Here is a 15,194-nt window from a genome sequence, read left to right on the forward strand (position 1 = left end):
ACAGACATCCCAGCAGCAGGGTCCATCTGACCCAGCTCAAGCGAAGTCTTTGGACACAGCCTCCACAAAGTTGGGAGCCGACATGAGGATGCCGATGGTGCAGATGATGGTGAAGACGGAGAAGGCCATGAGGCACAGGCGGTCCACGACGCAGGCAGCAAACTTCCACTCACTGCAGATGGCCTCGCTCTCATCTTGGCAGCGGAAGCGGCTGGCGATGTAGCGCACCTCCTCCAGGATCTTGACCAGCTCAGGGTCCCCATCAGCCGGTGGCCCACCATGCAGCAGGTGCTCATCGTGCGCAGGTGAGCAGGCCAGGCGGCCGCACACCACCCCGGAGTCTGGCGTCGGGGCGCAGTGCATGCCATCCAGCCCGCGGAAGCCGATGTAGAGCAGGTTGCCATTGGCAGCTGGGGGCCCCGCGGCCACAGCGCTCATCTCCACGCTGGCCAGGCTGCAGCGCCGCGGCTGCTTGTGCGGGCAGGCCGGACGCACTTTGTCCTCGCCCGGACGCTTCATGCGCAGGAACCATGCGCACCAGTTCAGAAGGATGATTCGGGTCTGCAGGACACAAAGAGTGTCAGGGGCGGGCGGTCACACTACCCATACTACTGACTCTGCAGGAGCACCCCGCACCTTCCCCTGGCAGTGTACTCAGCGCAGCAGGGCCTCAGCGTTAGTGCTTCATGTTATCATGGTGGCAAAAGAGCAAAGCGAGGTGAGAATAGAAGAGGTCAGGCAGAACAGCCTCCTCCCCCCCCCAGAAGTCAGACTATGTGGGGGTCCTCAGCTGTTGTGTGTAGGCAAATCGCCAGCCCTCTCTGATCCTTTCCTCATCTAGAACCGTACTTCCTAGAGGGCACCCTAGAATGCCACAGCAAACTCAGGATTCTATGGGAGAATTGAAATGTTTTTCAAGTTAAATTTTTTTTTGTTTGGAGCCATACCCAGTAATGCTCAGGGGTTACTCCTGACTCTGTGCTCAGGAATCATGCCTGACAGTGCTCAGGGGACCCTATGGGATATGGGATACCGGGGATCAAACCCAGGTGAGCTGCATGCAAGGTAAATGCCCTCCCCATGTTACTAATGTTTCAGCCCAAACACTTTTTTTTTCTAAAAGTGCCAAGTAACTGGGCTGAAAAGAGAGTGCAGCAAATAAGGTGCTTGCCTTGCACGCAGCCTGATGCCTGGGCACAGCTGGGGTCCCTGAGCACAGAGCAAGGAGTCATCCCTGCGTGAGTCCCTGTGACTGTAGGTAGAAAAGCACTTTGAAATGACAGGCCAGGGCGACAGGCCAGCAGGGAGAGCACTTGTCTTGCACACGGCTGACCTGGGTTCGATTCCTGACACCCTATTTGGTCCCCTGAGCCTGCCAGGACTGATTCTTGAGCACAGAGCCAGGAGTAAAGGTAGCCCTTAAAACCAAAAACCAAGAACAGTCTAGCCAAGGCTGGCTGGCTCATGGCACAGGCCACGCAGGAACATCATAGCTCAACAGTTCTGCCCAGCTGCAAGAGAGCAAAATCCATCACAGACAACAAGCCTGTTGCTCCTGCTCCCAAGGGTTCTGTGTGAACAATGCCTGTGGAGTTAGAAAATTCTGGATGCTAGGGCTAGAGAGGCAGGATAGTGTGTAGGGCGCTTGCCTTGCACATGGCTGGCCTGGGATAGATGCCTGATACACTGTATGGTCCCCTGAGCACCACCAGGAGTCATTCCCTGAGCACCAGAGGTGTGGCCCAGAAGCAAACAAACAAACAAACAAACAGAAGAAAATACTGAGTGCAAATCACTCAGCATTTCTATTGCTTTTCCTCTCAAGGAGAGAGAGCCACCCACTCAAACCCAAACCTGCAGAACCCAAGTTTCTATTCTGTCCACCTGTCACATGAGCCCTAGCTCCCTCTGGAAGACTGTGCAGAAGAATGTGCAGACCCAGTGGGCAGGATCTGCCCAAATCCACAACTGTGCCAGGCTCCTCTTTTGCATGTTTTGGGGGCTGCATACCGTGGGGAGGGGGAACAACTCAGGTGGGCACGCTGCACATTCCAAGTCTACTCTGAATTCCACAGCGTGAATCATTAGCTTTCAAAGCTCAGGCATCTGAAATGATGAGATTATCCCCGTGGCATCGAGCGCACTGTGTACATGACCTCTCCTGTTCTGCGACTGTCTGGACTCTGGCTGTGCAAATGTCACCTAATGCCACCGCTTTCGGCAGTATCTTCTTCATAGCAGCAAATCATAAGAACCATCCCGGGGAGGCCATTTATGCTCCAAATGCACAAGGGAAGGCAAAACGTAGGGGGCTGGGGAAAAGTAGAGTGTCGACTTCCCCACTTCCTCTGCCGCCCTCAGTGTTACCGTGATCGTGTACTGACGGGAGTGATGAGTCTCTGCTCAGAATTCAGATTTCTCTGAAACACGAAAGAGCTACTAGGTCATGAAAATCTGCTGGGTGTTTTTATGCCTAGACTCTTTTATATTTTCTAGGGGTAGGGGGGTGTCTTTTAAGCAGTGGAGAGGCAGTCCCCAGATTTCTCCTATCGGCTGGAGGGTCAATGCATGGAGGTGAGGATGTGGTGCAGCTCGGACCCTTGGAGCCCAGGATACCTGGCGGTGCTCAGGGAACCAGGTGGTGCTGGATCTCGAACCAGGGTCAGCCACTGGTGACTCCCCAGTTGCACCAAAACCAGATTGCGCAGATAACCGAGAAGTACAGCTGGCACTGGCCCTGCCAATGGAGACTGTCAAGGCATGCGTGACCCCGGTCAATTGCCACAAGACCATCAAGAACAACAAAGGGTGGGAGGAAGAGAGAAGCGATTTTCGAAGTTGATAAAGAGCGGGAAAGTTCTGCTAGGTGGACCATGGATCTGTGCAGGGAGGCGATGCAGGATCCCCACGCAGCCTACTCAGAAGGATATCCCGCAAGGCTGGTGCTGGGGTTTACAGAGTCAGCCTCTTGGGCCTCACCTCTGGGTAGAGGCACCCCGCTTTAGGTGGTGGGCCAGAAGGACAATGTCCCTCGCAGTGGGAGGGGCCTTGAGCAGTGGGAGGAGCTATGGCTCAATGGTGGTTGGGGTCTATTCACCTATTCACAGTGGGAGGAGCCATGTGTCCATAGTGGGAGGGGTCTTGTGGAGGGAGGGGTCATGTCTCCATAGTGGGAGGAGCCATGTCTACAGAGGGTGGGGTCTTTGCAGAGGGCAGGGCCATGTCTTCGTGGTGGGCGGGGCCTTGCAGTGGGAGAAGCCATGGTTCCATGTCTCCATGGTGTGAGAGCAGAAGGAACATACCCATTTGGGCATCTTGCCGCCATCAGGGTCATGGTGGTGGTACTGCAGCACGATAACCGTCACCACCACCGAGAGCCCCACGATGATCATGGTACTGGCAAAGTACTGAGCTGCCGGGAGAAGAGAGTGGGTGAGGCCAGGAGCCCATGCATTGAAGGCCCCCATGCAGGGCACCGTTGCCACGTGTTCTCAGATGCTGGGGGATGGGAGTGCCCAGGGCACAAAGCTCTGCTGTTCCCACCTGGGGCTCACTCACCAATCAAGGGCACCGAGTCGGAGGTCGCAGGCATGATCTCTGCCACCAGCAGCATAAAAACGGTGAGTGAGAGCAAGACGGTGATCCCTGAAACACACACACACAGTGGCGCTGTCCAGGCGCAGCAAAGTACTGAGCTGCCGAGAGCTCCACAAGCTACCCACTGGGTTCCTTAGTCCTGGGGAGTTACTGCAGGAGGCGCCTGGAGCATCCTGAACCATAATACATGCTTCTTGGGGCCAATGGGCAGGACACTTGCTCTGGAACTTGAGAAGTGTTAAGAACTGAGCCTGGCACACAGGGGGATGATGAAAGAAGGTGTGTGCACACAGGAGTGGACCTGACATTAATGGCAGTGCCTGAGACTTGGGTAGGAGAACAGGACACTTTCAACACTAAGAAGGAAGTTGAAAGGGAGGCACTAAAAAGGAATTCGGAAGGGAATGAAGCTGGTATGTCTGCTCTTCATTTGCTCCCCTATCTACAGGCTGAGGGAGGGAAAATCAGTGCCAGGTGAAATACACAAGAAAGCCAGTAAAATATACAAGGCAAAAACTGAAATATATAAGGCAGAGGCTGAAATACACAAGCTAGTTGGTGAAATGCACAAGCCAGAGAGCAAAATAAATACACAGCCAGTGGGGTGGGGTATCTAACCAGCAGTATCAGTTCTATCTTTTCTGTACCCCTAACCCACAATGTTCCCCAGCAGCTAAAGTGAGCAGGGATGTGCTCAAAGTACCTCTCCTCCACTGCAAGCTCCCAACCACCCCCAAATCTCAGAAAACAGCATAAGGTTCACCCGGACTCTCAAGATTCCCTCTCTCTGGGGTCAGAGCTAGGGCTGAGGGGCATGTGAGCCTGGAAAGAGTCAGACCTAGGGCTGAGGGGCATGTGAATCTGGCAAGAAGAGAGAGCTCACAGGTTGAGCTCAGTGTGAGTGGAATTTCTCTTGCCCTTGAATAGACCCATTCAACAGTTTCCTGCCCACCAGAAATGCTGCTGGGCGCCAGGAAAGCAGTGGACAGAGACCTGCTGAGGAAGGGCATAACCCAGCCTTCCTGGCCAACTATGTCCTAGTGCTGGCCCAGGGGAAGGTGGTGGGGGGGGGGTGGGTCTGGGACATGCACATGACCATGGGGACAGAGCCCCGGGGGGCCCAATTTGCTTGGACATGGAATCAATGGGTGGTAGCTCCCTCCTTTCCCCACAGGCCCTGGGACAGTACAGAAATCCCCAGTCCCCACTCTGTGCAAGTACTGTGGGTCCAGCAGTGCTGCCTTCAGACAGGGTCACCCCACCCCCACCCTATCCCATAGCAGACCCCCACCAAAGTCAGACGTGGAAACATACCAAGGGAGATTTTCTCCCCAGAGTCAGCAGGCAGCAGGAAGACCAGGAGAGCCAGGGCAGAGATGAGGACGCAGGGAATGAGCAGATTGAGGCCATAGTAGAGGGTCCGGCGGCGGATAGTCACTGTGAAGGTGACATCTGGGTATGGCTCCTTGCAGCACTCATAGAACTTCTCACTCCGTTTGCCCGGGATCCCTCCAGGAAGGAAGGTGACATTGGAACTGAGAACCTGGCTCCACTCTGTCCATTTTTTTTTTGGCTACTGCTCAGAGCAGTGCCAGGGTGCCAGGAACAGAACCCGGGGCCCCACGACCTGTGCCCCTTCCCAGGCCCCCAGCACACTCACTTTAGTGGGAACCACACAGCCAACACACTCACTGAATCTTTGCTTTCTGCTATACTGTCTCTTTGGTTATCTCAGGGACATTTGAGCAAACAGATTCTGGTTTTGGTGGTGAGAGGGGCTGGATATTGAGCCCCACGTCGAACTAGTACTTCTCCCTGGAGATGCATTCCTAGCCCTCACCATCTGTTGGGACAGCCCGATATTCTATGGGCAACAGACGAAATGCTTGCATCAGCTCCAAATCATGTTGGCTCCTAGAGCCTTTGGAAGGTGATAAGCATGGAACCCACCTGAAAAGGATTAGTAACTTCAAGGAAAGAAGGCCAGAACTCCACCACTAATTATCAGGGAAATGCACAAACAAACACCAGTGAGATATACCACCTCACACCAGTGAGACTGATGTAAAAAAGAACAAAAGCTGCCAGTGCTGGGGGAGTGGGGACCAGACACTAGGGACACCCTCATCAACTGCTGGTGGGAATGTCGACTCTGGAAAACACCACGAACACTTATCAAAAAAGCTAAGAACTGAACTTGCATCTGTTTCAGCAATTCCACTTCTTGGCATCTACCCCCAAAGGCACCAGAACACTACTTTGAAAAGGCATTGGTGCTCCCTGCAGAACTACCCACAACAGCCCAAGTGTGGAAATTACCCCAGTGTCCATGAATAAATGAGTGGATAAAGAAACCGTGATCCATATGCTCAATGGAATACTACTAGGTTGTAAGGTGGGGGGGGGGGGGGAATCAAGCAATTTGATGCTAAGTGGATGGGACTGGAGGGGATCACGCTGAGTGAAGCCAGCCTGAAGGAAGGGAAAGGGATAGACACAGAATGATCTCTCTCCTATGTGGAATATAAAATAGCATAATGAGATAATAACAAAAAGCCAAAGGCAACAGAATCCCAGAAAGAACTGAGCTGACTATGTCTAGGTGGGGTGTGGGGACACTGAAGCAGGGGTCAGGGGAAGTGGGCAAATCTGGTGGGCGGCGTGGGGCTGGCATGTTGGATGCATGGCACTCTATAATGAACAATACAATAAGTCATGGTGCTTCAAATGAAGAAATGCACCGTAGCAGTGTCACTGTAGTACTGTCCTCTCGTTGTTCATCGATTTGCTCAAGCGGGAACCAGTAACGTCTCCATTGTGAGACTTGTTACTGTTTTTGGGCATATCAAATATGCCACAGGGAGGTTTCCAGGCTCTTCCCATGTGGGCGGGATACTCTCGGTAGCCTGCCGGGCTCTCCGAGAGGGATGGAGGAATTAAAATATAAAAAAAGAAGAAATAAGCCTCAGAGAGTTGCCTGGTTTCTTCTGCTCCAGGAGGACTAACCAGGAGACAGTCTATAAATCAGAAAGTGAGTCCCCACCAGACTTGGAGTTCTCTACAAGATCCAGGGCTTCCTAGATGTAGGTAAGGTGACCTTGTCTGAGGTCGACTCTGGGAGGCTCATGGAGCCAGCACCGGGAGACGTCACTCCTGTCTTTTGTAAGGTACTTGTTCTGTGACACTCAGTGAAATCTGGCCTTTTCAGGGCTCATCACCACCAGTCCTCATTCTCCCCAGACATATGCCGGGTGACTGAGGTGGAGAGACAAATAAAACAACAAACACACCTCTCAGGTCTGCCACTCTGTTTGTCCCCCTTGACATAAATCACCAGCAACAATCCCTGGCACTGTGTGGTCCCCTGAGCACTATCAGAAGTGACCCCCAAACACTGAGTCAGGAACAGTCCTTAAGTACCAATGGGTGTGGCTCCCCACCAAATTAAAACCACAGACCCAAACACACACAACCCAAAAGCAACTACCTGGGTCCATTGCTTGCCAAGTGAGCTGACCCGCCTAGCGAGAAGGATATTTGACAAATGCAGAGCAGACTCTCTGCTCCTATAAATGTCAGGGCTATTTTCCAATTTCAAACCAATGATTCTATGTCCTTCTTCCCCCCATCTACCCCATGCCATTTGCAGTCCAAGCAGACTGGGTGTGAGTAACGAAGGGCTTCCTACAGCAATGATTCTCCTCCAAGTTCCTCCTGGAAAGCACAGGCTTCCTAATTGTTTTTCGTTTCTCCTGCTATAGCTCTCTGTGAATTATGGACAACGCCGCAGGCTCCTATAAATGCTCATACTAAAATGCGGTCAGGGGATCGGGCATTTTTCTTCAAGGCTGCTAAGTTCAGCTCCTGGTTTTTGCTCTGTGTGTGTGCGTGTGTGTATGTATGTGTGTGTGATGGAATCTGCACACACACAGACACACAGACACACACACACACACGTGGCAAAAGCTCCCAACTGCCCCCACTCAGCACGCCCCTCCCTATGCCTCAGGCTGGTCGGGAGCTCCTTACCCACAAGGTCCCACTCGCCATTGGGGATGTAGCCGCTGATATCTGCTTCTTGCATCTGGAGGTCCAGGGACCAGCCTCCGTAGGACCAGGAGCCAAACTTGAGCTTGCACTGCTGCACATCAAAGGGGAACCAGCGCACATCAATGTAGCAGGAGCTCTTGAATATACCTGCATGGGCCACAGGTGCCGTCAGGGGACATGGAGAGCTGATTGGGCTTTAAACACAAACTGGCAAGCACCGGGTCCTTGGGGCTGAGGACACACACCTCAGTGGAGTCTCAGAGGCTCTTTGAGAAATTACAAATAGAACATCCACGTGCTCCAGCAATCCCATACCCGGGGCTGTGGTCAAGGCAATGAGGTTGCTGCCCCCCAGGAGACATCCAAAGCCCACGGTCTCTGCAGCCTGACCCATGACAATAGGAAATGAGTGCAGCACATTTCCAACAGGTGTGAACCCCTGAGTCTGGCCTCAGGCACGATGCACACCTACCTCATCACTCAGCACTGCCACATGTGGCCCCTGTAAAATCAGTTTCATCAAAGATACCTCCATAGAGCTAAACGCAGAGCGATCAGGGGTGGTCCCCAGGGTGCTTGGGAGGTGCAGACACCAGGCCTGGCAACTCTCGATCACCCAGGACAGTGGTTCAGTGCTAGGGCCCTCGGTGGCTGTGCTGGAACCACAGGGGTCACATTGGGAGTGCTTGGGGGTACTTCAGGGATGCCCCCTGACTATGGTGCCAGGGACTAAACCAGCTGGCCGCAGGCAAGGCCAGGGCCTTAAGCTCTGTGCTCTGTCTCTGATCCAGTGCATTATTTATTTGCAGTACCAGCACTTGACAAGAGAGTCACATGCTCTCCCTGGCCCTGGGAAACTCTCTAGCACAGAAACATGGGCAGACCCTGTCTCTGTCCTCAGACCCTATCATGCCAGGCAAGCACCCAGGCACAGTGAAGAGAGATCTGTCAGCCCACAGAGACAGGCGAGCTGCTCCTGAGCCGAGCTCAGTCATTGCCATGTTGCACATGTCTGTCTGTCCACTCTAGTGTGTCCTACAGGAAAACATTGCCTGATTGTACCATCACGTTGGACTGAATGACCAGAGAAAGTGCAGCAAGTTGGCACTTCAGAGGCTGCAGGTTGTCACGAGCTGGCAGCCCAGGAGGGGGGTAACCTCACACAGACAACATAATCTTTCCAGAGTTCGAGTTCCATGGCTGTGAAAAAAAAATTCAAAAACAGAGTGGGTGACACTCGTGTCAGTCTCAGCCTTTATCAAAATCACCAACTCCTGCTCTGTGCAGGGCAATATTCACACTGTCCCAGTGAGAATGCAAAGAGAAGATGAGATGGAGAGTAGAGTAATTTTCTAGTCGAACTTCTGTGGCAGAGCTGCCCCCCGCACCCCCCCCCCCCACACACATACACACAAAAAACTACTGTGCCAGGGCTTGGCTGCTGGACAGGACAGCACTGTCATGGTCTCTGCCACCAACAGCCTTTGTCACACAGCTCAGGACTGTCCAGCCAATATACGGTGAGTCCTGTCATCATGGCTCAGTTCCCTGGGCGCCCCAGAGCCCCGAGATCCTGCTGGGCGGCCTCGTGTGGTAGGTTCTGTGGAGCGGCACTGTGCCCCCCTTGTTGAGTCTTTTCTGGTTACATCCTGCTCTGTGAAGAAGACTTGGGTGAGTGGGGGCTGGTCTCAGGCTTGGGGTCGGATGGGGTCTTTGTGCAGTGGGTTGGGGTCTGCCACGGTTTGCAGGCTAGAGGGGAGGAGGCTCAGGGCACAGTACATGTGATCCCCAGTGTGGATTGTCACCACAAACAGGACAGGCGCACAGAGCAGGTGCAGAGCGGGGACCTGGGAGGCGTGGCACATGAGATGCAGGAAGAGGCATCTGGGCACACACGTGGAGGGGAGTCTGGGGGATGACAAGCAGGAGGGGCCATCTGACTGACCACTGGCTTCCATTCTGGTCATGGGGGCCAAGGAGGAGGCTCTTACCTGGAGGGAGGTACTGGCAATGCCCTGAAGAATTCACTAGCACGTTGGTGTGGAATGTGGCATCAAATCGCTCGTCAGCGCTGCAGAGAGCCAAAGGGGACTGGGTGAGCGACTTTGCACAGACCCACCAGCCTCCACTGTTAGGGGTTTGATGATGCCAGGTTTGATGATGCCAAGACACCATTGCCTGGAGCCGGGCACCAGTCTGGGAGGGGGCCCACTGCACACACAAGGCCCTAGGCACTGGGGCTGCTTTCCTGAATGTTACATTCATTATCCTCACACTTCAGATGGATCTTGCATATTTTGTTTGGGGGTGGGGAGGCCACACCTGGTAGTGCTCAGGATACCAGGTATAGCTGTGAACCAGACTATTGGGGCACCTGCAGAGGCACGCCTCTATCTGCATCTACAAACATTTCTTCGTCGGGTTGTGGGCCATACTCAGCTGTGCTCAGAGCTTACTCCTGGCTTTGTGCTCAGGGATCCCTCCAGGAGATGCTCAGAGGTCATTTGTGATTCCAGAGACCAAACCAGGGGCAACTATGTGCAAGGCAACAGTCTTAACCTTGGCAGCTCACTTATATTTTTATCCCATCAATTTTCCTTAAAGCTGACAGCTCTCTGTTCAGCCTGAGCAGAAGTATGATGGAGTGCCTTTCTCCTGCAACTTTTATCAAGAACTCTTTCTTGGGGCACTATTTCCCAATATTTTAATGACACTTTATTTTAAGGAGCTCCAAGCTCAGCATTCTTATTTTGCATATTCAAAATTGCTCATATTTACTGGAATTTTTACCAGTTGCTTTGCTTTCTAATCCTGCCCAAATCCTGTTACTCAAATGTCTATTCTGAGTGTCTCCATAATAACTAGTGTTTCTGAGCCTTTCTTTCTGGCAATTTAACCTCTGCAAAGTAGCTTTGATTTTCTGAAAATGTCCTGATTTTGCCTCTCCCGCAGAGAATGGTTTAATAAGTGACAGGATTCTAGGTGGATAATTGTCTTTCAGTACTCAGAAGATAATATTTTTTTCTGGCTTCTGTTCTTGCCTCCGAAATGCACACATCAGTGCAACTGGCATTCCTTTCTGGGTAACCTAGGATCTTTCTCATGTTTGTAGGGTCCCCTAAGCTTGTGCATCCTCTAGCTTTCATCCGTTTGTCCAGGGCCCTTTTATGACCTATTTCCTCAGACTTCTTCCTAAACTACTTTGGCCATTTGAGGATGTCTGTTTTTCATCAATATCACTGCATTGTCAGCCATACCTTTGGCACATGGTTTCTGTAGAAAAGAAGTTTGCTTTCAAGTGGAAAACATGGATCTAGGTTAGCTGTTGCACCCTGCCTTGTGTAGACAGGACTTCATAGCTCTTGCTAAATTGCAGGCAGCCGAAAGATATATAAATTGGTGGTAATTTAATTGTCAGGGATTTGACTTCCTGCATCCTGTAGATAAATAGCTGACGTGACCCCTTCTACCATTTATCTCAATATTCTTTTCTACCAGATAAATTTGTCCTGATTTAACATCTTTGAACTCCTTCTAACATCTGCTTGATCCCCTTACATCAGACGCTTACAGCAAATTTTCTAACAGGTGTTTATCTTTTCAACACTGAGATAAAGCTGGCACGAACACTGTGTACCTCTACTGTCGACTGGGTTACATTTCTGCATGGTGATTTCCATGGTACATTTAGCTCCCACTTCTCACAGGGCACATCATTGTCATTAGTTTTTGGTGTATGCAGTGAGATTAAGATCTAATTTTGTTTTGATTCTTTTTTCTTTTTTGGCCACACCCGCTTTGCTCAGGGCTTACACCTCATTCTAAGTTCAGTGATCAGATCACTCCTGGTGATACTCGGGGGTCCCCAGGTGGTGCCAGGCATCAAACTCAGATTGGCTGCACCTAAGGCTACTGTGCTGTACATGTATACATACTAGAATCTATATATTGTATGAATTACATAGAACATGCGATCTATATATTATACAATTGTATATACAACTTGTATGCAATATATTAGAATATATCATTATAATGCATATTTTTAAGCATAATACTTATTATAATTTTTTGTTTGTTTGGGAGCCACACTCAGCTTACTCCTGGCTCTTTGCTCAGGGGACCACATGGAATGCCTGGATCAAACCCAGGTCGACCACAGGTAGTGCAAGCACCCAACCTGCTGTACCCCAAGTTCTAGTCTTTTTTAAAATATTATTTTATTATAATGTATTCAATATGGCAATAGAGGTAGCTAACAGTGTAAATGTTTCTGGTATTGACATATAGTTTTTGCACTCTCCCACCCCCCAAATGACCAAGACCTTCAATCACTGTCACTGTGTCTCTCTTGTCCTCCTTTTCCTTCCTCCTTGTCCTGACCTCCCAGTGCCTCAGAATTTGGGTTTTGTCAACCAAGGCCAAGGGACTACCATCGTTCAATACTAGCATAGAGTTTCTTCTTTCTATACACCATAGATGTTTGAGACCATCTGGTATTCAAGGAGCAACACGATCACAGAATGCAATCATTTCTTTGTTGTGAGGAGTGCATAATTAAGACAGTCTTTGGAAAAATTTGATACATTTCAAAACCATAAGAGCCAACACTTGTTGAAGCATCTGACCCAAGCAATAATCATCTTTAAATGTTTGCTAAGGAGGTGGGGTGGAGTGGGCAGGAACACTGGCAGAGGAAGGCGCCGACACTAGTGGGGAGTTTGGGGTTGACACACTGACCACCTGAAACTGTGACCAAAAACTTTGTAAATCACAATGCCAAACTAAAAGCAAAAACAAATGAATTGTGAAAGATGAAGAATGGGGCTGAAGAGATAGTACAGAAGATAGAGCACTTGCCTTGCATCTGGAAGGTCTGATCCCCAGCACCACACTGGGCCCCTGAGCCCCACCAGGAGTGAGCCCTGAGGACAGAGCCAGAAGCAAGCCCTGAACACCACCAGATGTGGCCCCCAAACAAAATATGAAAAACAAAGTTCGAAACCTAAAATACAGTATTGCTACCATGTGCTCATTCTTCAGTAACTGCATCCATCAGGATTTGCCTCTGGAAAGTAATCACACTTCTTACTCTCATTCTTTTATGGTTTCCTTCTATGATAGCAGCGAATGTGAGTGACCCTCCCCAGAGGTTCCCTGTGCCTTACAGGGTCAAGCTTTTGGGGGCTGGGTCTGCCATCCTACTTTCTCTATGTCCTTGGCAATGTGCACCAAAATGATTATGACAGCACCTTCCTTAAATATTGGGCCACAGTGGAATGCATTGTACACAGAACCTGGCACTCAAAAACTCCAGCCAAGTATGGCATTCGCTGTGTTTTCCTTCATCTTTTCCATCCATCTATTAGCTCATGGGGATTCACCCAGGAAATGCTTCTTCAACGGTGTTCTATTGGTCAATCTGAACTTTCTCTGAGTTTTTCATTTGGATATTTTTTTTTCCTCCTTCCTATTCTCCTGCCTTTTCCCAAGCAGATTTTTATTGACACTGAGGGAGGGAGGAACTTGGGGCCACTCCTGGCCAAGTGCTGCCTGGCAGCACTTGGGGGACACCAGTGCCACATCATGGGGTGTTGAGGTTGATGCCAACCTTTTGGGAAAACAATATGAACACTTCTCAAAAAAATAAGCATTGAGCTTCCCTATGGCACAGCAATTCCACTTCTGGGCATCTCCCCCAAGAATCCCAAATCTCTATTCAGAAAAGGCATCTGTGCTCTTATGCTGCAGCACCATTCACAATCACCAACATCTGCAATCAACCGAGTGTCCAAGAACAGCAACTGAATCAAAATACACAATGGAATATCACTCGGCTCTGAGAAAAGCGAAATCATGTGACATGCCACCACTTGGCTGGATCTGAACAGGCTCATGTTGGGGGACATGGACCAGAGAGAGAAGGGCAGACATAGAATGATCTCTCAGAATGGCCGAGATTAGTACCAGGAATTTTGCTCCATGGCTTGGAGGCCAGCTACACATGCTAGGGGAAAAGGGAGCTCAGAGAAGGGTGTTGGGAGGATCCTCCCAGGATGGGAGAAGCATGCTGAAAGTAGACACTACAGACCAAACATGATTGCCACTCAATGCCTCTTTTGTAAACCACAACACCCAAAAGGAGAGAGAGAACAAAAGGGAATGCCCTGCCTCAGAGGCGGGGGGATGGGAGGAGGGATACTGGGATCCGTGGTGGTGGGAAATGGGCACTGGTGGAGGGATGGGTATTTGATCATTGTATAATTGAAACCCAAGTACAAAAATTTGTAAGTCTACATACAACTGTACCTCATGGTGTCTCACTAAAAAAAAAAAAAGAAGAAGAATAGGGCATAACAAATGCCCCAAGGCAAGAGAAACTAAGAACTGGTCTTCAGTAGGAAGTTTCCCACAGGACCATGGTGGGAAATAAGACAGGTGGGGAGGCGGGGGAGGAGATATGGAGACAATGGTGGGTAGGAGTGGACATTTGGGGGGTCAGAGTGGTAGTGGACATTTTAGGAGGGACAGAGTACTGCTGGATTGTGTTAGGAATGGAACGTGACCATTAATAGTATTGTAAATCACAGTGCCCAAAATCAATAAATATTTTTAGCTGCTCCCTGAGGGGATTGGGGAGAAAGAAGGTGGCCCCAATTTTGCAGCCCAGAGGGTACCAACCTCTCCCCGACTGGTTCTGACCTGGAGCCCTCCCCTAGCTGAGCCTCCTCCAGTGGAGTTTCCCGCACATTCTCCTACTCCAAAGAGCAAATGTTTCTCTAGAGCTGACACTCCCAGCTTGCTGGCGGTTTTCCTGGTTTTGTGCTAAGTAAGGCAGGGGAGCACTGCTAGAGATGCAGGCAGAGAGCAATATAAGACCGAGACATGGGAAATTATTTAGAGAGGAACTGAGCTGGATGGAGCGACGGGAAAATCGGGGTTGCAGACAGAACCCTGAACCTACCCGCATCTCGCATAAAGCAAAACTCAAAGGGAGTCACAGACCTCAATGCGAGTCTCTAGACGCCACCAGAAAAGAAGCAGGAAAGAAATCAGGGAGGATTTTGTTCCACGCTCATAGTTCTTTGACCAAGCACACAATCCATCAGAGGGGAAAAAAAACAAAAACAAAAACAAAAAAAGACTTGATAAGCCAGATTTCATTACAATGGAAAAAGTACAACACAGCACAAACATTTGTTCTGTGAAGATCCCATGAAGGCCTTAGAAAAACACAGTTAGGCCAAACACAGATCAGATCTATTTAGAAGAATGAACTCTCCAAATTCCATGGTAAAAATACACTAAAAATGAATGACTCAAGGCCAGCAAGTGCACAGTTAGGAATGAGTTATCATTCCAGTTATTGGAGGGGCCCAAGTGAGAAACAATGAAGGCAGAATGCAACTCCTTTATTTCAATGTTTGGGGGGTTGGAGGGAATATAAGTGGGGCAGATACTCTAGGAAAAAAATATAAAGACAAGTTTGGCAGTTTCTTCGAAAACTGAACATCTACTTATCATAGAGCCCAGCAATCACACACACC

General features: G+C 50.2%; 1 protein-coding gene across 2 annotated transcripts in view; it reads right to left on the reverse strand.

The window, feature by feature from the left end:
* LOC130032841 (neuronal acetylcholine receptor subunit alpha-7) overlaps positions 1 to 15,194 on the reverse strand; it is a 73,191-nt gene continuing 57,997 nt past the window's right edge. For both annotated transcript variants that reach the window (XM_056124436.1, XM_056124437.1), the window contains 6 exons: positions 9,639 to 9,718; positions 7,627 to 7,794; positions 4,912 to 5,106; positions 3,559 to 3,645; positions 3,303 to 3,412; positions 1 to 561 (listed from right to left, as the gene is read on the reverse strand). In XM_056124436.1, the coding sequence (XP_055980411.1) occupies positions 37 to 561; positions 3,303 to 3,412; positions 3,559 to 3,645; positions 4,912 to 5,106; positions 7,627 to 7,794; positions 9,639 to 9,718 (1,165 nt within the window). In that variant the 3' untranslated portion in view covers positions 1 to 36. The remainder of the gene's footprint in view (positions 562 to 3,302; positions 3,413 to 3,558; positions 3,646 to 4,911; positions 5,107 to 7,626; positions 7,795 to 9,638; positions 9,719 to 15,194) is intronic.

This window comes from Sorex fumeus, unplaced genomic scaffold (assembly GCF_029834395.1).
Source record: "Sorex fumeus unplaced genomic scaffold, SorFum_2.1 ptg000051l, whole genome shotgun sequence".
Taxonomy (NCBI): domain Eukaryota; kingdom Metazoa; phylum Chordata; class Mammalia; order Eulipotyphla; family Soricidae; genus Sorex; species Sorex fumeus.